This window comes from Lotus japonicus, chromosome 3 (assembly GCF_012489685.1).
Source record: "Lotus japonicus ecotype B-129 chromosome 3, LjGifu_v1.2".
Classification (NCBI taxonomy): domain Eukaryota; kingdom Viridiplantae; phylum Streptophyta; class Magnoliopsida; order Fabales; family Fabaceae; genus Lotus; species Lotus japonicus.
In genome coordinates, this window is record NC_080043.1 from 12,675,127 (window position 1) to 12,702,465 (window position 27,339).

General features: G+C 31.5%; 1 protein-coding gene across 4 annotated transcripts; it reads left to right on the forward strand.

Moving 5' to 3' along the window:
- Window positions 1-18,294: 18,294 nt before the first annotated feature.
- LOC130743410 (protein ZINC INDUCED FACILITATOR-LIKE 1-like) lies at window positions 18,295-27,187 on the forward strand. 4 transcript variants are annotated; one of them, XM_057595642.1, is made up of 17 exons: window positions 18,295-18,629; window positions 18,743-18,783; window positions 22,599-22,659; window positions 22,755-22,857; window positions 23,143-23,245; window positions 23,556-23,586; window positions 23,675-23,737; window positions 23,890-23,944; window positions 24,068-24,146; window positions 24,479-24,658; window positions 24,751-24,838; window positions 25,088-25,173; window positions 25,277-25,384; window positions 25,655-25,699; window positions 25,798-25,886; window positions 26,193-26,236; window positions 26,530-27,187. In XM_057595642.1, the coding sequence occupies exons 1-17, from the start codon at window positions 18,479-18,481 to the stop codon at window positions 26,640-26,642; spliced, it is 1,440 nt and encodes a 479-aa protein (XP_057451625.1). In that variant the 5' UTR covers window positions 18,295-18,478; the 3' UTR covers window positions 26,643-27,187. The 4 variants fall into 4 exon arrangements, with proteins under 4 accessions (XP_057451625.1, XP_057451624.1, XP_057451628.1 ...); XM_057595641.1 differs by having other exon boundaries at window positions 18,296-18,629; window positions 23,533-23,586; window positions 23,895-23,944; window positions 26,530-27,182; XM_057595645.1 differs by lacking the exon at window positions 18,295-18,629 and having other exon boundaries at window positions 18,767-18,783; window positions 22,586-22,659; window positions 23,533-23,586; window positions 23,895-23,944; window positions 26,530-27,173.
- The last annotated feature ends 152 nt before the right edge of the window (window positions 27,188-27,339 follow it).

Sequence of the window (27,339 nt, forward strand, 5' to 3'; positions counted from 1 at the left end):
GATCTCATGTGTTGAACTTTGCGGGAAGAACAACCCTTGCTAAGTCTGTCATCAGTGCTCTCCCAACTTATTGCATGCAGACAAGCCTCCTCCCCAAAGAGGTATGCAATAAACTTGAGAAAATTCAAAGAGATTTCGTGTGGGGTACTTCTGATAGAACTCGAGCAGCCCACCCAGTTGCTTGGTCCAAATTCTGTCGTCCAAGGCATGAGGGTGGCTTAGGGTTTCGCCGAATGCATGACTTTTATCGAGCCTTGGTTATGAAGTTGGGTTGGGGCTTGGTCGCGAACCCTAATGCACTTTGGGCTAGAGTAATCCGCGAGAAGTATGCGTGCGGGAGCCAAGCCATCCCTACGGTCCAACGTCGACACTCTGAATCTCATGTCTGGAGAGCGATCAGAGGTACGTGGGATGATCTTGGTCAGCACCTTCGTTGGAGGATTGGGGATGGGAGCAGCATAAGTTTCTGGTCTGATGTGTGGCTCTATTCAGGGACTATTCTTGATAGCGTAATGACTTCTCCAATCCCTTTTTATTGATACAGTAAGAAGTGTGGCAGATTATTTTGATCAGCAGCGTGGAGCCTGGAAACTATCTGATTTTGCCGACTATCTCCCTGCTCATGTTGTTTCTGAAATCCTCACTATGCCACCGCCGGAGCCAAACATTGGGAGGGACAGAGTTATTTGGGGACTTACGAGTGATGGTAGCTTCTCATCAAAATCAGCTTATGATGCCTTGAGCACCTCGCAAGTGAGCACCTAGTCGAGGGAGTGGAATTATGTGTGGGGTTTGAAGGGCCCATTCAAGGTCTGCAGCTTTGTGTGGAGACTTCTTCATAATGGGCTTTGGGTTAACTACAGACGCTGGCAATCGAACCTGACGACCACGCCGACGTGCCCGCTTTGTGATGAAGCTGATGAAACTCCTCTTCATCTATTCCGGGATTGCTCTAAGGTGAAACCGCTATGGTTGCATTTGATTGATCAGCGGCATGTGAGTGAGTTCTTCGCCGGTGACCTGAAAGCTTGGGTAATGAGGAACCTGCAATCGAATTGTCTGCACTCGATGGGCAGGAGTGGCCCTCCAGACTTCGCTCTCCTTCTTTGGGCCATCTGGAAGTCGCGTGCTAATTTTGTCTTCCAGGGAACTCCGTTTGATTTAAGGTGCATGATACCTATGGCCATGAAAACAAAGCTGGACTACGCTCATAGCTTGTGTGTTCTTCAGGATCCAGTCGCGGGTAGTGCTCGTCGTTATGAGATGGTTCTGATTGGTTGGGAGCCCCCGCCGGATGCTTGGCTAAAATGCAATACTAATGGCTCTGTTCGTGGTCCAACCAATTCGGCGGGTTGCGGAGGTGTGTGTCGCAACCACCACGGCAACTGGGTGTTTTGTTTTAGCAGAAATCTGGGCTCTTCTAACGTTCTTTGGACTGAGCTCTGGGCAATCTTTACCATGGTGACTCTTGCCTGGGATAGGGGTTGGCGTAGGATCATGGTTGAGAGTGACTCTCTTGTTGCTGTGAATCTGATAAATGAGGGTTGTGCTATCCTTCACCCGTGCTGTGAATGTGATAAATCAGATCCGTGTCTTCCTGGCTCGGGATTGGAATGTTGTTTGTGTTCATGTCCTACGTGAGGCGAACCAAGTTGCGGATTGTCTGGCAAATGAATCTCATGCCCTCAGTTTGGGGTTGCACTGCTTTGAAACCCCTCCTCCTAGCTGCTTGAATCTTTTGTTTTTTGATCGGATGGGAATCACGTTCCCTCGCACTATCTTAGTGTAGTTTCTCTTCTTTTCCGGGCATTGCCCTCCATGTAACCAAAAAAAAAAGATAAGTTTTATAGTTTTCTAATTACACATCTTTATCTTTGAAAATTCTTTAAAAAGAGCTTTTTGGTATTTTAAGATTCATTAAAATTTAATTAAATTTACAAGATATAAATTAGTGCAGATTATTCGCAGAATTAAGTTCATTAACTGTATACTTTTTTTTACGGGATTAAATAATTAACTGTATACTGAATATTTGAGTTAAAAAAAAACTGTATACTGAATATTTATAAATTAAAGCTTTGCTAGTTTTATGCTTCATATTGGATTAAATTAAAGGTTCAAATAATTGTTTAAAGAGATTAATTTCTATGCACCGACTGTGTAAATAAGTTTTACACGATCATTCAATCACATCCTCCATTTTATTAGCTCACAATTAATTTTGAATTTAATAATATCTAAAATAGAAAAATGGAAGGTTGTGATTGAATGATGGTGTAAAACTTTTTACACCGTCGGTGCATAGAAATTAATCTCTTATTTAAATTAGTTCCTCAGTTGAATTAAAAACAAAAAAACAAACAAACGGTAATACTTGTTTAAAAGATTTGTAAATGAAAAATCAAAACTATAGAGAACCGTACGAGACAACATACTCACATCTTGATTAGACTAAATTTTGAAATAAAATAAAAAAAAACCCAAAGGATGCGCATCTTATGAAATACTGTTGAGATCCAGCGTGTTCGTCAGCTGATGGTAGCCTTTGAGGAGATTGATTTGGTTAACATTGCACGGGACAAGAATAATTCCGCCGATGCACTAGCTCGGGAAGCATGTAGGATCGAGACGCCATTTCAGCAGTGAAATGACCCCCTCCTTTGTTTATGCGTCACTGTATTTAGACTCAATTAGCTAGTTTCTCTTTTCTGTTAATTTTAAAAAAATCTTATGAAAAACTACACTTGATTTTAATTTTCTTTTTTCTTTTGAGGGTGCCCTAATATGCACTACTTTTAAAGTGGTGTAATTTTACACCACTTTTTTTAACCTATTATAACAGGTTAACATATTTTTTTAAAGAAATTTAATATATGACAATTTTTTAATGATATTTTTTCTTAAAAAAAAATAATGTGTTGACCTGCTATACACGGTCAAAGTAGGTGGTGTAAAATTAGACCACTTTAAAAGTGGTGCATATTAGGAAGAACCTTTTTTTCAATAAAAAATTTCTTTTTTAAATGAAAAGCAACGATTGAATTCAACAGAGGCAAAGGTTTAACGTCAAAACTTTTACATTGTTTCTGGGTATGTCATTTTTTTTCAACGTAAATAAAAACATCAACCAGTGCCTTTGCTGCAGCGAATATTTTTAAATTCAACCAATATGGTTTTTTGTTGTTTGTATCAACATGTTTCTCTACAAACAATCTATATATAAACCTTTAAATTCTGAAGATTAAATACAACTTACAAAGAGTGAAATGCTGTCAAATTTCATAAGAAAATTAAGAGTAATGGTGATATTATGCTTAAGTGATTCTTGAAAAAGATTCTAGTGTCCAGATTGAGAATTGAAGTCCTCAGCAACGGTAAAAGTTCTTCTTCTTCTTCTCTAATCAAGGTGATTCTTTTTCAAGTATAGTGTTTGGTGAAAATTATCCTAGAATTTAATAATTTTGAAAAAAGTGCTTTTAGTAAGGGTGATTCAGAGTCCACCATAGTATTTGGTGAGTGTTTGTCAAAAACAAGTGGTGTGCTTCTTTTCAGGTGATAGGTGTTTTTTGAATGTTTGGTATGATACTTATAAGTGATAGAATAGAATGATAGTAATAATTTATTTATTCAATTTACTGTAATTACGTTTGTAATTAGGTTTAGTCATTATTATTTAGTCAACTGTGTTTCGTATAAACTCTGTCTATTATCAACATTTCCTGTAAAAAAGCTCAAGTGAGCTTCACACACACACACAGAGTCACAGAGAACTAGATCCAAGCTCGACTTTGTATTCCCTCACACACACACAGTCACATAGAACTAGATCCAAGCTCGACTTTGTATTCCCTCTCGAGAAGCCAGGCGGGCTAGGAAATCCGCTGTGTTGTTTCTCTCTCGCGGTATTTGAACAAGCAAAACAATCCAATTCCTTCTCACCAGTTGACACACACGAACAATAGCCTCTTTCTCCAAAAATGTTGAAAGATCCTCGGTGCTTTGGAGGACTTGAATAACTTGCTGAAAATCAGATGCACACGTAACCATTTTGTGACCAAAATCCCACGCGTGGCCCAAACCGAATTCGACAGCCAGCAACTCAGCTAGGAAAGCTCCTCCATACTCAACACTCGTGCACATACTAGATAACCAGACCTCAATATCGCCCCACAGCCTATTCGGTTGAGCGCTAAATTAAAACTTATGTCTACACACAAGGAAACACGATTCAAGTACGAAGGAGAGGAACCTACCACCGACCTTCCAAGCGACACCACTCAATAATAATAAACATGATGATAATTTTTAAATAATAATAACAATAATTGTAATTGACTAGCTTTACATTAATAACAATATTAAGAATATATTTATAACAAATTAGTGTTTTTGTTACCTGTGCGTTGCACGGGGAATATTTTTATTGTATTTGATACATCGATCTATTTTAAATTATAAAAAAATTTAAGATACTAAAAATGTAAGAAAAATCATAATGAAACAGATGATAAACACATATTAATCATTGAAAAAAAAGAATGTGTCTATTGTATTTGATACATCGATCAATATTTTAAATTATAAAAAATTCAACATACTAAGAATGTAAGAACAATTATAATAAAGCAGATGATAAACACATATTAATCATGGGAAAAAAAGAATGTGATAGTAGCACAAATTAGGGTTGTGAAAGATAAATCATAAAATATGACATCATTTTATTTATTTGAAGTCATAAAATAGCAATATATCAGACTTTGTACAAAATTTACGAACCTAAAATCGACAAAAATAATTTTGCATAGATTTCAAATTAGCCAACATAGATTTGTTTTGGCAATAAATTTTAGGTGTAGAAATTTCTCCTCTCCATTTATAACTGAATGCATTCGGTTGGTATCTCATTTGATTTTATTTGAAATTTAACATAATATCAATGAATTAGTTTAGAATATAATGATTGTTTAAAAAAAATATAATGATACTTTTTATATAAAACAAAATCTCATGTTACATATACATAAAGAAATCTCTAAAGTTGAAAAGAAGATTTTAATATTTTATGAAAAAGTTTCTCATATTTAAAATTTTTAAATTAGCCAACATAGATTTGTTTTGGTAATAAATTTTTGGTGCAGAAATTTCTCCTCTCCATTTATAACTGAATGCATTCGGTTGGTATCTCATTTGATTTTATTTGTAATTTAACACAATATCAATCAATTAATTTAGAGTATAATGATTGTTTAAAAAAAATATAATGATACTTTTTATATAAAACAATATGTCACGTTACATATGCATAAAAAATCTCTAAAGTTAAAAAGAAGATTTTAAAATTTTCAGTGTAACACGTGTCAAAATAGGAGAAGGATTTACTTATACATAGGTGACAACACCTTGAAACATCATTACAACAAACATTGATCTTTACATGCTCTTTTTTGCCACCATTTATCAAGAAGTGTGGTCCTTTAGAGCTGTATAGTAGCCACCAACTGTATTTAGAATAACACATTTTATACTATTCTTGGTGTAGAACTCATGCTCCATTTCTTGCAAATCCATCACATATCATTAATCATCGCCATGCTTCTTTGGTAGTTGGGAGCATCAATGTCTTTCTTTTACTTTACATCATTGGGAATGATCTTAAATTGTGCAAGATGATGCATCTGTTATAGAAAAAAAATACAAAACCAAATTGCAAACCAAGCAAGAGCTTACATTGCACATGTGAGATGGACAAAACAGATTGAGAGGAACAATGAAATAATGTTTAGGTAGTGGAAAACAATTGAATTACCAAAAAAAAAAGGCGAGCAGACATGCAAGTCCATAAAACCCGGATAAGAGTTAATAATCTTTTTATACTAAGCAATCAGAATGTGTGAAGGTTATAATAAATTTCTTCCCTTACCTAAGATTGGGATGAGAAGTGATGTCCATAGAGCTTAGCAAAGTCCCTATCCTCATTATATGAACCCAGAACTGTTCATTCTGCCACCAATCTTATATCCTTACCCCATTCCACATCAGATCAAGAATTGCAGTAAAAAAATGGAGACGAAAAGGAGAATGAACCACATGCTGGAAAAGTTACTTATTTGATCAGATTCATAATTCTAAGATCCAAAATCAACACAAATCAGTAGCTATAAATTTATCAGCAAGAAATGAGATAGCAAGAGCAAAAGCCATAAATTGGTGAATGAAAATAAGGAAATTTTATATGATTCATTCTCCTTACCCACATTCCCTTTCCATTCAGCTCATTAACTGTGTTAAGGCTTGCTTCTCACTAAGCAAAAGTTCAAGTATCAGTTATGAAGCCAAACTAAATGTAACTTATGAGTTATAAAGATGCAGCTATGAGTACAACTAATACCCATGGAAGTGACAGGTACAAGGATGCAGTTCCCGGACCATAACCCCAAACATTCTTGAGCCAAATAGGAAACTGCCTGAAAATCAAATAGAATCAGACATTTAGTTAAGCAAATTTAGAATTTTAACTCATGTACTGATTGAAAAAAGCTTCCACTATTGAGATAGTAAAGCAAAATAAAAGAGACTATAGCTATGTCTAAAAGCGATTTACAATTGACAACAAAAAAAAGCTATTAATTAATAAGAAAAATAGCAAAATCCAGAATTGAAAGCAATCATATGAATAAGTATCTTACCTAAATCTCATTTCTTTAACTGGGATCCTAGGTCAAATTTGTTGGACGTCCCTTCTCCTGAAAGAGTTTCTCTGCCTTCATGATGCTGACATTGTAGATGAAGTTTTGGCAGCCAAAACTGAAAGATAATGATGCAATTAAATAAACTTGCAATGGGAAGGATAAAAGCATGTAAGTCTGCTATCAATTGGCCGATTACGTACATTCAGAATAAGAGTTGCATAAGAGGAAGCATCACAACATTAGTTTATCTAAGAGATATGGAAGCATCACAGAAACCACCAACAAATACTAAAGCATATATGAAATTAAACAAAACAATCACAAAATAGGGAACAATGAACAAATTAAGAGAAAATTAAAGGCCATGACTTTTAGGAATTGAATCAACACTACCAAATATAGTGCATACTAATTAGGTCAATCAAATTCAGCAACAAAAAATAACCTTTAGGAAGCGAAGCATAAACATTTATGCCAAACACTTACACAATTATCAACTTACACAATTATCAGCACCATATAAAGCAAGTTGCATACTTGAGTAATCTTCCTCATTTTTCCTCCATGCCAACCGGTTCACTGTAGAGACATGTAGGGGAGGAGATGACTGATGCAGTATTAGTAAGGAGCAATTTAGGTAAATCTTAGATAATTAAGACAAAGCTTTTAAGATTTTAATATTTTATGAAAAAGTTTCTCAGATTTAAAATTAAATTTAAAAAATTGGTTTCAAGATTTGTTATGGAAATAAATTTTAGGTGAAGAAAAAGTTTATTTTTAGAGTATTAATTAAATTTTATTTGATTTTTATTGAGTTTTTGGATTTTTATTTAATTAATGATTTTATGAGTTTTTATTGTGATTTGATAGTTTTTATTAATTAATTTTTAAGGTATTTTTATTGAATTTTTAGTTTTTTAATCTTTTAAAATTTTATGAAAAAAAAAATTCAGATATTAATAATCTATTTAAATCATGATGAAATAAATTTATTAAGGAGTAATCTAGGTAAATCTTAGATAATTAGGACAAATCTTTTAAATCAAATCTAAAATTTAAAAATGTACTAAATAAAAATAGATAAAAACTACAAAAATCTTGCAAATCACAATAAAAACTCATAAAATCTTGAATTAGTTAAAAATCCGAAAATTCAATAAAAATTTCATAAAAATTAATTGATACTCTAAAAATAAATAATAAGATAAATTAAGATAAAATCATGAAATAAACAACCTAAATCCTAATCAAATCTAAAATTTAAAAAGGTACTAAATAAATATAGATAAAAACTATCAAAATCTAGCAAATCACAATAAAAACTCATAAAATCTCGAATTAATTAAAAATCCGAAAATTCAATAAAAATACCATAAAAATTAATTAATACTCTAAAAATAAATAAAAAATAAATTAAGATAAAATCCAGAAATAAACAACCTAAATCCTAATCAAATCTAAAATTTAAAAATGTATTTTTTATGCGTATTAACCTGAAAATGACACGTGGAATTTTTTTTCTGAGAATGACACGTCACTAAGAATTAATGTGAAAACGACACGTCACTAAATCAGCCTGATGGAAGTTCTTCTTTTCTAATATATATATTGATATATTGATATTGATATTGATAGTAAGACTTTCCAATTTCTTATACACTAAAATTAACAATAATATCATTTTAATTTTGATTACTAATATTAAGTTGAGTCATGTTTAAAAAATGACAACTAAAACTAATTACTATAACTTATTATAATTTTAAAATTTAAAATTATTTAATTTTTGCAAAAAGTATAAAAATTTATGTTATGATAAATTATATTAAAAACTTATTACTTGATTTACAATATTTCAAATTCACTTAATTATTTTTATATTATTTAATAATTAATTTTTTTAATACTATTTATTGAGGTGTCTTTTTTTGGCACAATTATTTATTTTTTTATATTTATAATGAATAGCTATAGTAAATTTTATATAATATTAAAAAAATATTTTAAATAAACTCGTGGCACGAGATTATATCTACTATGTATAGTTATATTGCATTTATCTATTTAACTTTATTAACTTATAATATTTATATGTTATTATATTAAATATAGTATTTAAAAGTGGGTCAAGTCAACTACACTTAATATATTTTTTATTCTATTTCCTCAAAATATTTATATATTATTCTATTAAATGTAGCGAACATTTAGTACTGGTTCAAGTTAATTTATATTATTTTTATATATCATAGTTAACAATTAATAATTTAGAGTATCATTATTTTATTTTCATGCATTATGTCTCATTAATAGTTTTCATTAATATATTCCTGGATGAAAGAGAGTTGGATAAAGACGAGATATGATAAGCATGATAGACTTTTATCATATCTTGTATTTGAGGTGAACATGATAATGGTAAGATATGATATAAATATTGGAAATATATGAAATTTTCCTTTGAATAATAAACACATACTAATTTAAAAAAAATGATTATTCTATTAAATTTAAATTTTTTTCATATTTTCATACAGAAGCCTATATTTTTAAATTACCTAAAACTTAATTAATTTTAATAACTTAATTTTTTTCATATTTTCATAAATAAGCCTATAATTTTTTTCATACTAAATGTTTTTTGTGAATGGAGCTTATATTTAGCCAATTGTTATAATTTAGTAGTGGCAAGTGATAAAAAATAAAAAATTATTAAATTTTAAAATTATTATTAAAATTAATATTTTTTCAAATGTACTTTATATTTAAATTAGAAATTATTAAATAAGAAGAGAAATAATTTTGAATAATAGAAACTCCTAATATAAAATAATCTATATTTACTACTAATAAATCAATATTTATAAGTTAGTAGTTTATTTCACGGTTTGTGAATAATAGTTTTATGTATTTTTATTATAATATAAATAAATAATAATAAAATAAGTATATTAATAAAATTAATATTGTTATATTTACTAATTAATATTATTATAAATTATATAAAATACAAATATTGAAATAAATGAATTTAAGTTTAGGATACTAAAAAAGAATTGAAAAATGTTATCCTATCATCTCAAGATAATTCTATCTTAACTCCTTACTTGGGATAACTTTTACACGTAATTGACAGGATAGGATAAGGGTGCGTTATCATATCCAGCTGACACAACAAACAACATATTAGAGTAGGATATGATTACATTATTATATATGTATGCTTACACTGTCCACCAAACGGACCCTAAAAATTCTCATTAGTAAAAATATTATTAAATGTCAATGCACTTTTCATTATAAATATAACCCCATGTAATACTCAGCTCTGCATTCTTGCAAAAAACTTTGATTCTAAAAATCACTCTACTCTCAGGCGCATGATGGCAGTTAAATCTTCATTTCTGTTTCTTTGCTTCACCGTGTTATTTCTCATAGTATCGGAACCCGGTATTTCTTTGTTTCCTGCTTTTGAACAATTAGCTTAACTACAAATTTAAATACTATGTGCACATTAATTAGCTTGATACATGGTATGTAACATTGTGTGCAATGAATATTAAGCATTTGACAAGGTGAATGAATTTTGCAGGTTTTAACGTCCTGGTCAATGCGTGCACATCTGACAGTGACTGTGGTTGGTTGGCATGTGATTTACCTAGTCATGGGAAATGCATAGATGGAGGATGCATATGCGGAATTGGTGCACACAATGAAAAATTTGAAAATAATTATTAAGCAAAATAAAAGTTATATTGAGGCTAGTTTTATGTTTCAAAACAAGAATTCAGTGCCTCTAGAATTATTTTTCTATCATAAGGGGTTTAAATGTTGAAATAATTAAGCATATGCAATATATCTACCTCAAAATCACTTTTGTCTTATCATTTGCGATTTTGTTTTGTTTTTTGTCATCTAAAGAGATAAATATACGCTATATTAATGATTTTAAGAAAAAGAATTGTGTTATGGTTCATGAATGAGTGTAGTGGGAAAAAAGAACAAGAATGTCAAAAAAAAAATTATTTTTAACTAATTCGTTTTTATGAAAACATAAAAGATTTGTTTAAAAAGGGAAAAAAAACATGGGAACAAAACTTTCCCAAGTGATTAACACAGATCAAGAACGATCAATAAACAAGTCTCAAAACATAACAAAATACAAGATAACAAAAGCTAGATCAAAGAATAAAAAAGGTTAAAGAGAATCCAAGCCCACAGTTCCAGATACAGAAGGAAAAGGAACTAGCAAACAGAAAGCACATGAAAAAGATAACACTAGCACTTAATGAATTATTTGTTGTATAAGAAATTGAATAATTAATAACTAATAGTTAATACAATTCATAACATAAATTTTTTGTCAATAAGTTATCATTTTCGTTATTAAGATAAAGCTCAAGTGAAAATTTTACTAATTTAAAAAAAATTCAATTTCTCATATTTAAAAATAAATTTCAATATTATTTTATATTTTAAATAATTATAACAACAACAACAACAACAATAATAATAATAATAATAATAAATTAAATTTGACTTGACCTGTATATTAATAAAATCATTAATTGATATTTAATATTTTTATATTTTTAACCAATTGAAAAACTTTTAAATTTTTCATATAATAAGTTTAATATTAATATTTTTATTTGAATTATTAATTAAGTCTTGAGGAATTGTTTGAAAATAGTAAACTAAATTAATTACTATTTTTAATATGGCGCCTTTTAATATATAACAAATGTATTATTAAAGTAAGAAATTTTTTTATGATCAACCTTGTTGTACTGAATATTTGAAGTTTTCATTTTGTCTTCTAATTTCATTCATTCACCAAATAAAGTTAGAATTCCATAAAAAGTCTAGAGTTTAGGTATATCAAATCTATATCTATGCATACGTTTATACATATATAAAGGTTAAAATTTTCAGGTTAGTAATCTTAGGCTTTCAGACCTTTTTCTTCTATGTTTCCCCTAGGTGTTTTAGCCCTTTTGTGGTTGTCAGCTTGTGACTCATTTGAGGAGGGTTGTGTATCTTGTCAATTTTCTCATCTTTATAATTTTGCTTTAAAAAAGGTGAAATTCACTTAGCATACAAATCAAGAAGCTTATTATGTTATTATAAATAACTTCTATCTGCTGGGGAACAAAGCAAAAATTATTGAGACCCGAGTTTTGGATCATTCCCAAGCGCGTCCTCAAAATCGTCCTGCCAAAGGTGGTGCATTTTTTGAAAGTGGATAATATATTGAAATCAAAGATCCATAGAGGCTAATACATCCGAAGTTACCAAAGGAACTAAATCCGACGGAACCTCCTCAATCCAAACAACGTTGGAAAAGTTTGAGGAGTTCTTAGCCAAGAAGTCAGCTACCAAATTGTCGGAACGACGAACAAAAGACAAATCAAAGCTACTAAAGGAGGAGACCATGTCTCTACAATAATTTAAAACTGAAAATAAATAAGAATCGTGGTGCATTTTCTTTGGCCGGCAGCTTTTAACAAGATAGTAGTGAAGGCAAATTTGCTGGCCGACAGCTTTGGTCTCAATATGTAATTATATATATATATATATATATATATATATATATATATATATATATATATATATATAGGAATGCTAACTTATTCCCCCTTGTTTTTTAGAAGGTGTAAGTTAGCAATCAACACCTTTTTAATTGGACTAAAAACCCAACACTCTCTTATTAAAGCCAATTTAATTTTTTTAAAAAGTCAATTTAAATTGAAGGGTGCTTATGTAAATTCGGTTTTAGTTTTTAATTTAAAAAAATACTGAATTTCTCACTCATCATTACATTTCCAACTTTGATTTCCATTAAAATCTCTCTCCCCCTTTCTCTCTCTTCTTCCCCAACTTCTTCATCCCCTCGAGCCACTTCCAAAAACTCCATTTTTTTCTCATTCTTCTCTCCTGCCTTCAAAGGAAACAAACCCATTTCTACTTTTCCTATTCATTTCCATAACTTGAAAACAAAATTCACTTGAAGGAAAAAGTGGGTTCTTTGTTAGGGTCCCCCTACGGTGCATGTTGAAAGGTTTTTACCACAACTACTTTCAAATCCCTTTCAAGATTCAACTGTAGTATAGTAAAGGGTTTTTATCGTCCTCAGGGAATTGCTAATACAAATGTCGTTCTTTAGTGAAATTACCTAAGCAATGAGTTCATCAAAGGTGTGTTGATTGTTTTGTCAAACGTTACAAAATTAAAGGAAAGAAGTAATAAAACGGATTGTAAACAAGTTGGGAAAACGGTTGGAATCAGAGTTCACCAGTTAACCTCTAAGTATTCTATGATCTCACATATAAATCATGCTATGTTTGATTTCATCACACCATGTCTTAACTTCTTCATAGTTCCCTCATGAAAAAGATCATCAACTCACTAACTAATCATCAATTCCTTGAATAGTTAAGAGAGCAAGTAGCATTAAACTAAGGTGTTAATTGACTATTGAAATAACCCTATTCCTAGATCTTATATTCAATAGATGAGATTATCTATTTCAGATTCACGAACAAAGTTCCCACTTAAGCTATCAAATCCAAGATCAAGTTTTAGTTGATCAATCTAAAACTAGCATTAAGACCAAGATAACCCATTGAAATCATCACAAAGAACATGAATTTATACATGAAAATCAAGATGAATATATAGAAGTTAAAAGATTACATCCAATCCCAACACAAAGAAAGTTAGTTATCCATTTTCATGGAAGCTTTAAAGCTTACAAGAAGAAAAAGAGAAGAAAAAAAATGACTCGTGCCGTCGTCGGCGTGTTCCCAGCTCAAAGGAGGGTGCAAGACTCTTCTTTTCCTCGTGGGTTTCCTTCTCTCAAGTTCTTGTTCTGTTTTTCTCTCTCTGGATGGAATGAAACAGATCTGATCGTGATTTTATAATAAACTCTGCAACTTTTTGGCTTAAGCCCAATCACTTCTGGCTTAAGCCAAAAGGTTTCTTCAAGGCTAGGTAATTATCACACACAGCTTCTGTCGTTCTCATGACTTTTTGGGCTTAAGCCATCCATGATTTGGCTTAAGCCAACATTCCTCAAATTTTCCAACTGCACTGTCTCTTCCTTTTTTTTCTCTTTAGCTTAAGCCAGAACTTTCTTGGCTTAAGCTAAAATCTCCAATTTGGGTTATCAACTTCCTTTGCTTGGATCCTTTTAATCTTTCTACTACAAACACAAAAACAAAGGATTTAATACTTATCACAATCATATTTACTATAGTATCTATATAAAAACTAAAGATCTACTATTCTAACATAATGAGGAAAAATTTGAGAGATATGTTCACATTTAGAATGAATAAGTGCAAAAACCAACATGGAAAATTGAGTAAATTTCGCACTTATCAGTGCACCCAATGTTATGAAAACCAGACCTGTCATCAAACCGGTCGAGGCACAGGTTCAAGGTTCAAAGGTCGAACTGGGGTCAAACCGAGGTCCGACCGTAGTAATATAAATAATACGTTACATATATATATATATTAATATAGATAATATATGTTATTTTAGTGAATAATGAATAGCTTATTGATAAATGATAATAAAATACTTTTTATTAAACATAAAAATAAAAGAAATAAAATATTACAAATTTACTCAAATTATTACGTAGTTTATGTCATTAATATGTACATACTTGTAAATTTATTTTTCTTCTATATAATAATAAAAGAAAGAAATAATATAATATAAAATATATATTAATTTTTGATAAATAAAAACAAATATATATTAAGTAATACAAATATATTATTAAAAATTGTTACTTAAGTTAAATATGTGCCTTGATATTTGTTTGTTTCTCTCGGGCTTTGTTTTTGCTTTTGTTCGGGTTGGGTTTTGTTCGGCTTAGAGGGGTTTCTTTTGTTCGTCGGGTGCCTCTTTTATTGGGGTCTCTCGCCCTCTAAGAGCTTGTTCTTAGGGGTTTTTTGTGGATATTAATATATAATCCTTTATTTTTCAAAAAAAGAAGTTAAATATGTGTCTTGAATGGAAGATTTGTTTCCTCAATCACTATGTACTTATAATAAATATAAAAATACACACAATTTTTTCCAATAGAACATGTGGCTTACTGGTATACAAACCTTTTTGGAACTCCAAGGTCCCAGGTTCAAACCATTGTGAGGACAAAATTTATTCTGAAAATATTTTTTTTCTCAAACTGTTGACCGGTCGGTTTTCCCGGTTCTGGAATTAAAGTTTTTTTAATTCAATAAAATTTATTTCATATAAAGTTTTTCTAATTCAAGAACTTTGATATTTTTGAAATTAGTAAACGGGTTCCAATAATTTTGAAATTTATAAAGTTTTTTTAATTCTATAAAATTTATTTCTAATTCAGAATTATTTGAAATTGAAATGAAATATTAATATTCAACCATTTTATTATTAAAAATTAGTTCTCAAATTTCCTCCAACTATTTCATAAAAAATATGAAACTCGAAATTAATGATAAAAATATCAAAGTTTTGATATTTTTTTCGCCATATTAAAAAAATTATGACATAAATTAAGTAATTGAAATTTTAAATATTTAGGGTATTGAAATATTTAAATTTTAAATCTGAAACTTATATTGGGGTTCCCTCCAATAATTTCAAAAACTATTAAATATTTTAAAATCAATTTAAACACTATAAAAGGATGGTTATAAATTAAGTAATTTTAAATTTCACAATTATTAATTAATTTAATTAACAAATAAAATGCTAAAATTATACAATTATAATAATTAGTCAACAATTACAATCATATTTTTTTTGGTATCTAGGTATCAGTAAGACTTGAAGCCAGGACTTAGGAAATTATAATCCATCAAGTACCATTTAGACTATCTATACCAGTAATTACAATCATATTGCATTATACTTATATAATTAATATTTTTAATGAATTTCAAATTTGAAATTAATGCTTGAAATATAAGTAAATCTTTATGATTATTAATATATAATAAGGTGTGTTTCTCTCCTATGCCAAACACGCTTCTCCTTAAGGTGTGTTTCTCTTCTGCATCTTCGTCTTTTTTACTTTTCCTTTAAATCATTCATTTCTCCATTTCTCTCACTCATTAAAATTAAGGTTTCCTCTCATTTATTAGATGTTTTTTTCCTAAGACTACAATCTCCTTCAAGTCTTCTAGGTTTTTCTTTTTCTCGTGATGAATCTTCTCCTTGCAAGGATGCAACATTGATTGTTTTATTTTTATTTTTTGAATTTTTTTTAATATTGGTTTTTCTAGTGTTGTGTAGACTTGTATCTGACGGTTTCTTCTTTTTTCTAGGTGCATATTTATCTTCACGAAGGTAACTCTTTAGTTAATTTTTTCCGTTGTGTGTAATGTTGTCTCTTTTGTATTTATGTTGCCTTTTGTCTCTTTATTATTTGATATCCCAAATTTATTTTATTGGTCGATTGAAAATATAAATAGGAAAACAAAAAGATACCTCTTTTATGCTAAAATTTGATTTGATGGTTCTATATTGCTTCTCCTATATAATAGCATAAAATCAATTAATTCACTTTTATGGTCATTGGCGTGGGTGTTATGCCTGTTAATTGCCATTGATTCTCCTTGTCCTTGTACAAATGAATAGGCTATAAAAAGAACATAGCCATTGTTTTGTCTAGTAGGGATTACCATTATTCACATCTCTTTTCTTCTATCCGATTATTATTCTTTTGGGCAATATTTTATGAAGGCTTTATTGCGTTCTGTCTCGAATGCACGAGTCAGGTCGTATATGTGTAAATTCTTGGGAGAAAAACCGGCAGGATGGATTTACACCGGAGCACGTCAATTTTTTTGCTTTAGGGCAATGTCATGCCACAACAGAGCAATACTCTCAGTCTCTATTTCCAACAAGCGAAATGTAAATACTTCTATAAGTGATCTATAGTCACAGATATGCTATTACATCCAATGATGACAGAGCCGAACTAAAACTTTTTTGCCTTAATAGCATTTTTTTGTTCCTCACTTATCAAGATTTAAAAGTTCTGGCCCCTCAATAAATTTATTAGTCTACAACGTCCCTCACATTTATTAATTGTTGCAGTTTTGGTCCCTCAAGAAATTTATGCTCTGACATCTAATATTTAACGTTTTTTTATCAAAAAATCACTTAAAAAAAACATAAACCATAAAATTTTTAATTAGAAAACATAATTTTTTTCTTTAAGCCTTATTTTTAATTGTTTTTTTAATTAAAAACGTTAAATATTACTATATTAGATGAAAGTTGATGAAAAACCAAAACTGCAACAGTGAGTAAATGTGAGGGACGTTGTAGGCTAATAAATTCCTTTAGGGACCAGAACTGTCAAATCGTGATAAGTGAGGGACCAAAAATGCTATTAAGCCAACCTTTTTTCATAAAAGAATAATGGAATTTATTTTATCTCATTTTGTTGTAATTTTATGGGTTGTCCAAATCACTCTAGAACTATTCTGTAGAATCATTTTAGTCTTAGATGGTCCAATTATATTTATTTTTAACATGTGTCATGAATTAAAATTTCCTAAAATACATGTAAAAATATTATTGAGTCACTTATCTGGATGACTTAACCTCGTATTTATATTTCTACATAATTTTCAAAGTTTCTTATCTTTATTTTTACTCATCCACAAAACATGTAACCTTAAAACCTGTGTTTGGTTGGACCAATTTAAAATTTTGAGAAATTCAGAATATCAAAATATTAATTAAATTAAAGTACTTATGTTAATTATCATTTATGTTGGATTGAAATCTCTTTGGTGGCGTGTTGGATTGAAATCTCTTTCTTCTTGAACCGTGTCTCATTTTGTATTTTAGAGATGAATGAATATGCAGTGTAACTAAAAGAAGTTTTATAACAACATTCATAACATTATGTCATAGTATTAAGTGACAATGACAGATCTAGAAATTTATTGTTGGGAAGGCAATATATACATATAAATTAGTAATAAAAGAAAATTAACATACACCCTCTGGTCACTATTATAAGCAAAAGTTAGCTTTGTAGGTTCATTCAATAAATGATGTATGTGACCATTTTAATGACCACATACATCATTTATTGAATGAATCTAAAATACTAATTTTTGCTTATAATAGTGACCAGATGGTGTATACTATTAGAAGTGATGACATTTTTTACTAAAGGGGCACAAGTGAGAGTATTTTTTTACCAAAGGAGCACAAGTGAGAGTATTTTAATAAGGTGACTACTTGCATCAGTCCCTCACGTTTCTTTTTAATTTTAACCAAACTAAAAATAAATTTTTGATGGGAAGAAAATTTATTGAATATATGAATAAAAAAAGTTTATATTAGCAATGCATTAACCATGTCTCATTTACATTTATCTTCTTTTAATTGATGTTTGGTGAAACAAATGATGAGAGATAATTTGAGTAGTGTCATGTTAGGTGATACTGAGTATTCATAATGGTTTTTTATTTCTTGACGTACGCTGTCGTGTTTGACGCTTTCATGTGAATAGCGATGCCATGAGTCAGTACAGAGTACTCTGTTTCTATAAATTGCTATTTGGATGTTTTCTTAAGCACATGCATGCTTGTATCCCTCTTGCCCTTCTAAGAAAGCATCATTGTCTTTGAGACGCATGTTTTTCTGATTGGTTTTTCTTGGTGTTTTTGTTGGAAGTTTGTTGAATATAGAGAGAGATTTAATTTGAAGGAGAAGGGGCACTTGTTGTATGGGAATTGTGTTGTGTTAGAGGCATTATTATTATGGAAGAGGAGAAGAATATTGGAGAGCCATTGTTGAGTAAAATTTATCATGAGGATTGCCCTGGATGCAAGGTGGATCAAGCCAAAGAGCTCAAGAAAGATGTGACATTTCGAAACATTTTTAATATATGGGTCGTGGTGTTATGCAGCTGTAAGCATTGATTCAACTCTGATTTATTGCCCTTCATGTCTAGAAATTACTTAGCTTGTTGATTCTGCTTTCTATTTGTCCTTCTCTAATGGCTGTTTGTTTTGTGTGTGTAGCACTGCCCATAGCATCTCTCTTTCCCTACCTTTATTTCATGGTGAGTTTTGTTACCATTTCATCTCATTTTTGCCTACTTTCTTTTCTATCTCTCTACTTTTCTTATGGCATCGCACGTCATATATTTTATTTCTCGGTATTTTCAGTGTAGTTTGAGATATACGAGTGTGAAGATAGCATTATTAAAAAAATTAATCATATTTCAATTTATGAGTCATTCACACTCTTACTTCATTTCCACATTCACTTTCTATTCATGTTTCTCTTATCTTTTAGGCTTAATTCCAGCTTGGGTCCCTGATGTTTCAGAAATGTGCGATTTGCATCCCCCGTGTTTAAAATGTGCGGTCAAGCTCCCTGACGTTTCTAAAATGTGCGATCGAAGCCCTTCCGTCCATATCCGTTTGGTTCCGTCTGTTGACCAAATGGAGATGCGTCCACGTGTAATAAAACGAGCGAATTTACTCCCTGATCTTTCATCTTTGTGCAATTTGCCTCCCTAATGTTTAAAATGAGCGAATTTACTCCCTCATGTTTCAATAAAATTTAAAATAAAACAATTTAATTAAAACACTAAATAATATCAGAATATAACTAAATATAAATTATAAAAAATCCAAATCAGTTCATCTTTTTCACCTGTAATCTCACTCTCTTCACCATAGCCATCACCACCAAGGTCTACCATATACAACCAACCCCAAACCACCACCTCTTCCTTCTGAACTCACTATCTTCTTCTTCTCCTTTAGATCTGAACCTGCTATTCTCCATTACAAAACCCACATCTACAAAATCGACATCAATTTTTTCTGTTCAAATCCCTAAATCTCAACTCTCACAACTTCAGTGAGGACATCATCCTTAAACATGTAGAACGCCACTCTCAGTATGCTCACAAGGAACGCTATCACCTCCTGCAAATCCCTTAGTTCCACTCTCCTTTATGGGTTTCGTTGCTTTGATGATTTCTGGGTTTTCTAGGTAGTAACTGATGGCTTGCTGCAGATCTGGATGTGGCTCTGAGGTATTGCAATGGCCACGAATTTCAGCCAGAGAGGGCAACGATGATTTTGAAAGATGAATGGGTGGCTAAATCCGATGAGATGAAAATGGCTTAACCCTCTCTAAATTTAATGGGGTTTTACCTCCTCCCATCTTCCTGATTTATAGTTTCTTACATTATTTATGTGTTTTTTGTTTGTGCTGAATTTGTTTTTTCATGAAAGATGGAGAGTAATGTGTGTGTTTGAAAGTGGGTGATGAAATAGGGAGAAAATTGTTATTACTATTCTTGATAAAGGTGTTGTTTTGTTAACGAACATGAATTGAAGATTCATTTTTTTTTCTTGAATTGTTGTTGATTTGAATCTGTTTCAGGTTATGTTACTTTGATAATGACTGATTTGTTTTCATTCAAGATTAATGATATGTTTTTTTTTCTGAAACAAATTAATGATCTTTTTTTGTTACAATCTGTTAAAGATTTATTTTTTGAAATTCTGTTTTTAAACATTAGGGAGGCAAATTGCACAAAGATGAAAGATCAGGGAGTGAATTCGCTCGTTTTATTACACGTGGACGCAGCTCCGTTTGGTCAACAGACGGAACCAAATAGATATGTACGGAAGGGCTTCGATCGCACGTTTTAGAAACGCCATGGAGCTTGACCGCACGTTTTTAACATGGGGGACGCAAATCACACATTTCTGAAACATCAAGGACCCAAACTGGAATTAAGCCTATCTTTTAATCATATGCATCACATCTCTTACTTTTTTTTTCTCTTCCTATCTCTCTCTTCTCTCCACCTTTTACACTTATTTAAGAGGGGTGATCATAACTTAATTCTGTTTCAAATTTCAATAGTCAATTGAATTTTCAACTAATTACATACAATACTTTGCTACTTTTCCTCTCCTAGCATTTTGGATCAGCTTCTAACACTCTAAAACCCAGATGTATTTTAGACTTGATTATACTGAGTTGTTAATATGAGTTTACATTTTTCTTATATAAGTGATCCTACTTTGAAGTTCTCTCTTACCATTGAAAAATTATGTCTAGCAGATTCTAAGAAAATAGAATGGTGGTGGATTTTAATTTTGGATAATGTTATTAATAGACACACATCAACGGCGGTTTTTAACTGTTGTTAAGTGTTGCGGCGGTAGAAAGCTGCCACTACTAGTATTTGTTGTATGTTCATCGAAAAATGTATGTAACACTTATCACTTTAAGGCTGAATATTGTCTTTATCTTTCTTTCTACAAGTTATTTAAAGTTTATAAATGGAGAAATAAAAATATTTTTTTAAAAGAACACGAGTAATTCATTAAGAATAAAACATTAAAGTAAATATATCAGAGTTTACTAAAGAAAGGACATCTGGTGGAACCTCCTCCATTCACACGGTAGGTTGCTGCATTTATTTTTTGTAGGCAAATGTTAGTGGTTAGTTGTTAATAAGTTAGAAAATTCCTTCAAATTTCCCTTTCAGGATTCGAACCCTGAACCTTCCCCTTCCCAACCCTTATATCCCCTAGCTCTTACCACTTGTGCTAACCCTCGGGGCTTGAATTTAAGTGTATTGGATTGTCTGAGAGAGGGAGGGAAGGGAGAGAATAGTTATCTAGAATCTAGATCAAAATACCCCTTGGTCCATGATGGACCAAAATTTTAATGTTCCAACGTGGCCAGCAATTACTTAGGGATGGAATTGAACTGAAAAAATAAATGTATTGCAGATTCCACTAACTTTTTTTTTGTTCAATCTGATATTTTCTTAATGGCTTATTATTTTGATCTTGAAAAGAAATAAATTTATTATTTAAAAATTACATTGTATCATATTTTTGAAAAAAAAAAATGGTTCCATCTTGCTAGTCTTCTGTACTTGGATCGAACATTTTTTTTATAGGCAAATGTTAGTTGTTTGTAATGGTAGTAAATTAGTCCTCCTCAGGGTTTGAACCTTGGACCCTTCACCCTTCATCCCACCCAACCTTTATATCCCTAACTCTTACCACTTGAGTTACCCTTCGGAGACACTTGGATCGACACTTGATTTAATTTTCCTTCATGAGTTGGACGGAACCAAAAAGTTTGTGCAGGAAGAAAATGTACTTTATTCAGCTACTATTAATACTACTAACTGTTCCTGTGTTTTTTTGGAGTATCCTTGACCAACATAATATTGGGGGTGGAGGATGTGTTGAGCCACTAATAAAAAATAAAGCAAACTTAGTGCTATAAACTCGTGTAATGCATGAGGTCTAGAGAGGGGCTACTTTATCGATCTAATAGGCAATCTTACATTGCTTTTTTGCAATCAGCAGCAGATTTCACAACTCGAATCTGCGCCTGCAAACTTACATGGCAACAACATTACCGTCGTGCCGAGGCTCGCCCTCTTCAAGCCACATTCTAATAGGATGTTTTAATTCTAGAAAACAATTGGTAACATTTTCTTGGAAAATACAGATGATTTATTTTTTTCCTTTTATGAGACCACATCAATTTCAATTAAAGCTTGCAAATATAACTGTTTACTCATCGCATGAACTGACACTAACTTCTCTCTAGCTAACATCAAATCTTCAGAAGCATTAATCAAAAAGTTCTCTTAAATATATAAAGTTCCATTCACTATTTTCCCTGCATTAATAGATAATTGCAGACTTCAGGATATGTCAATGACAATTCTTAGTTGGTTTATTGCTAGCTTTCCCCTCTTCCTTTATGACTAGTTATGAAATACTCTAGAAATGAAACCATGGTAAATGTTTGACCTTAATCACTGCTGTACATACTATACATGCTCAGTGATGCAACATTTTAAGATGCACATGTCAGGTAAAGGATTTCAATATTGCTGAAAGAGAGGAAGATATCAGTGCCTATGCTGGTTATGTGGGTAAGATTAGTATTAGTACTTCCTTCCTTTGATGTCTTATATACCATCATAAGTTATTTATTTCTGATCTCCAAATGACTTCATTAAATTTGTAGGATCTGCATTCATGCTTGGTAGAGCTTTGACTTCTATACTGTGGGGAATGGTAGCTGATCGCTATGGTAGAAAACCTGTTGTGATTATAGGGATCTTCTCTGTGTAAGTATATGTGCCACCAGATTGAATCATATGTCCCCAAATTGTGTGTCTCGTTCTCTGTCCTACCAATAACCTTTTGATATGTGAATTAAAAACGATCACATAAGTGTAATTGTCCTACTCATGTCTTTTTTAATTGGTATGACAAGATTTCACTGGTGGGACAGGAACGGAGACACTATTTAGGGACAAAAGATTTTGATCGACATGCTACCTGGGTGGGATCTTTCTTTCAAGTTATACTATAGTTCTGTCATAACAACAGTGATGCTTATTTAATTTCAGTGTCATCTTCAACACACTATTTGGCCTAAGCACAAGCTTTTGGATGGCTGTTATTACGAGATTCACCCTTGGAGGTTTAAATGGTTTGCTTGGACCAATGAAGGTACGCATCAACACTCCATACCAAATGTTGGATTATAATCCTCTCACATCACATGACAGTAAACTTTTTGCCTATTTCTTTCTTCATAAATATTCAGCGTATCTCACCAATTTAATAGATATGAAGCGAGAAATAAACACGAAATTTTAACATGTGTGAAGTTTCGAGATGAGAGGATCATCATCTCCAAATGTTTCGTCCCTCAACAGTTGGCAAAATTTAAAGTTTGAATTTGTTTATTTGGATTTCAGTTGATTTGTATTTGTCATAACCCACTCTATTAACAGGCTTATTCTTCTGAAATTTTTAGAGAAGAATACCAAGCTCTAGGACTCTCAACCGTAAGAATCGCTAACCTTGCTCTATCATTTCACAGAAAATAATCTCTATCAAAATAATTCAAACAATCAAAGTGTGATTTGATTTCAGGTTTGTGCTGCTTGGGGAGTAGGTTTAGTCTTTGGACCAGCATTGGGAGGTTATTTGGCTCAGGTAATGTTTTTTTTTTCTTTCAATTCTTCCTTCTGGAATGAAATACTTTAGAAACACTTCTGGGAGTAAAAAATGACAACTTCAGATACCCTTTTGCCACATTTGAAACAAAACGTCACTTGTTTCTCTAATCCTTTTGGTAAATTTTGTAGAACAGCCAGTGCAGAAATATCCAAATATATTTGCAAAGGGTTCCTTTTGGGACAAGTAAGTACATTCTCATGTTTATTTGCTGATTTTACAAAAAAAAAATTACTAATTCAATATTGTCTTTTCTTCTGTTTTCTTTGATTCTGTACTAAGTTCCATTTATCAAAACACTCCTTACAGGTTTCCTTACTCATTGCCCTGCTTCGTAGTATCAGCTATAGCACTTGCAGTACTAATAATAGCCTGTGTTTGTCTTCCAGTATGTATCTTATATCTATACATTGACTACAAATTTTTTCCTCTTTATTTTTTCTTGACTTCTAATCTGAAGTTAATGTGGTGATATTTCATGATGTTGCACCACCTTTATCTAGTTTTTAGCTTAACACTGCTTTTCCTTTCCATTTCTTTATTTGTTAATATCATGTTTGAAAATCAATTCAAACACTCAGAAGCTACTAACAGAAGTTGATCCCCAGAATTATTTTTTGTTTTGAATCAATTGTAAAATGATTTCCAAACATGCACTTATTTATTTTCTTTTGTTTCTGCTATCAAAGGAATTATTTCCAAACATCTGCATCTTTGTAGGAGACACTTCATAACCACAAAGTGTCCAATGACAACATTCAAGCTTTAGAAAGTGGAAGCTGTGGGGCTGACAAAAACAAAGAGAAACAGAAAGATGAAAGCATCCTTAGAAATTGGCCCTTAATGTCATCTATCATTGTTTACTGCATTTTCGCAATACATGACATTGCTTTCTCAGAGGTATTACTTCTACTTGAAAAAGTTTATTACTTACTGATATTCATCTAAAATTGTTATAATTAAACCCCCTTGTTTATACTTTGCTTTTCAAGGTTTTCTCATTATGGGCTGTGAGTCCTCGGAGGTTGGGTGGTTTGAACTTTGACACTGATGATGTTGGTAATGTTCTTGCAGTATCAGGTACTTCTTTGACATTTATGAATCTCTAGACAATGTTTGTAGTAGTGTTTCCTTTACAATTTTATATGTCCAAGGATAGCACTTGCACATAAAACTCTATGCATTGACATGGTGCCATATGGTAACTTAACTATAATAAAGTTATTCCCACAGATTTTCATAGCATTTGTACATAATAATTCTATTGTTAGTGCAATGTGCATCACTCACCATATATGCTGCATAATTAATGACTTTTCAACTGGTCAGGTATGGCTATTATAATATTCCAGCTTGGCTTATACCAGCCAGTGCAAAAAGTTTGTGGACCTATTGTGCTTTCTCGGATCTCAGGGGTCAGCTTTCATCTTTTGTGGCAATTACTGTGATCATTCAGCATTTAGTTATTTGTTTATTTTAAAACATGTCCTGATATTTCATATTTGACACCCTATTTAGGTGTTATCTATACCCATCATGCAAAGCTTCCCCTTCATGACCATGTTGTCAGGCTTCACACTGTACATAGCGTTATATACTGCTGCCATTCTAAAAAATCTATTCATTGTAAGTGAATCTCTTTCTATTCAAAGTGTAAAAGAATTAAGTGCATGTTTGCAAAACCTTCTACAATTGATTCTAAAGTCTGAATCAATTCTGGGGAGAAGCTTGTGTGAGTAGCTTCTAGGTTTCAGAATTGATTATCGTGAAACCGTGAAAGAAAAGTTGATCCAAACATGCTATCAATTGATTTAACCAAAACTAGGGAGATCAATTAAACCTTTTGTTTTATCTGCATTAAACTTGCCTAATTGTATTCTTCTGTGCTGGATTTAGGAGATAATTTCTACTGGCTTATTCATTCTGCAAAATAGAGCAGTGGTAATTTATCAATCCTTTCTTTAGCTTTAGTTTCTTTCCAGAAGTTGAGGTTTTTTAATGGAATTGCAACATTTATGACATGTTGATTTGGAAAACAGGAACAACATCAAAGGGGGGTAGCTAATGGCATTTGCATGACTGCTATGTCAGCATGCAAGGTAATTGGCCCAGCTGGAGGTGGTGCAATGTGAGTATCCCTCTGATTACTTTAGCTTCTATTTGACTTAGAACATGTGTATTGTACATGTTCTCTATTATGATATATACATTATTCATAATTGATTTGTGTCTGAAAGTTCATGCTAAGTTCTTTCATAATGTGGCCCTGTCTTTTATCGGTTGAAGCTTTCCAAAGTTCAAACTTTTATTAGACTTGTGGTATAATAAAACATGGAATATTAGCATGAATCATCACAAATAAATACTTTCTGCCTACAATGCCATATTGAAAATTATATCCATTCAGTTTTCTCATTTTACTCTCACAATGCAGATTAACTTGGTCACAAAAGCGAATGAATGCTTCTATCCTCCCAGGTATGATGCTCAACTAATTTGTTTGAGCCAGTTTCTATTTCATGTGCTGAAGTTTGAAACCCTCAATCTAAGTAATGTTTTGCCCACTCAGTGTGTTAGTTAATAGGAAAGAACCTTACACAGCTGAGCTTATCTTTCTTTAAGCAAGAAGAGTTTTTATCTTGAACTGAAGCAGCAAAAAAAAAAAACCTCTACTTGAGTGGCATGTATTAGCTCTAGTTCTAGGATTTCAGCCGTGGTTTTTCTTTTGCTACCTACATTACTGGAAACTCACTTTGGACATTCAACTGCAGGCCCCCATCTGGTCTTCTTTGTCCTTAATGTCATTGAAGTACTTGGAGTCTTGTTGACGTTGAAACCATTCCTAACAGTAAAGAAGGATTCACCTTCAGAGCAATTGCACTAACATTTAATAAATTTTGCATAGGATGTAAAGCATCACAAGGTTAATTGGGTGCATCGTGGTGAGGTTATTGCAACTTGGAGGGCTTAGCTGCCATGAATAAAAGTAAAGTGAAATGTGCAACCTACTAAAAATATGCGAGTTCTTCGAAACTCAGAGTAACGTTGGTCTTTGGTCAACCCTTTTACCCTCAGGCCAATTGTAGGTGACAGATTGAAATGTGTTTGGAATTTGGACGATTAGGTGCTAGGAATTTGCATCTGCAAGTTTAGAATTTATTATTGAGCTTTCTGTATAGATGCATATATACAGAAGAAATCGTGTTTGTGTTTGGAGATAGATAGATTGATTGAGTTTGGAAGATGTAATTTCATTTTATGTATTATAATATCAATATAGTTTAAGATGAGAGTTGTGGACGATTTATTTATGTGGTAAAGCAAAAGATTAAAGTTAATGAAATGTAATAGATTCAATAACTAGATTTTCTGGTGAAATGAAATAAGTAAATAGCAAAATTTTCTTTGAACAAACCAGTAAGTTTTAGTGTATGTTTGGAAATAATTATATAATTAATTCAACTGTCAAAATCAACTATGATGAAGATAGAAACGTATGTGAGTAGTTTCTAGATGTCAAAACTGGTTTTGAGAAAACAAAAACTAATCCAAACACGTGCTATTAGATAAGTTTATGCAAA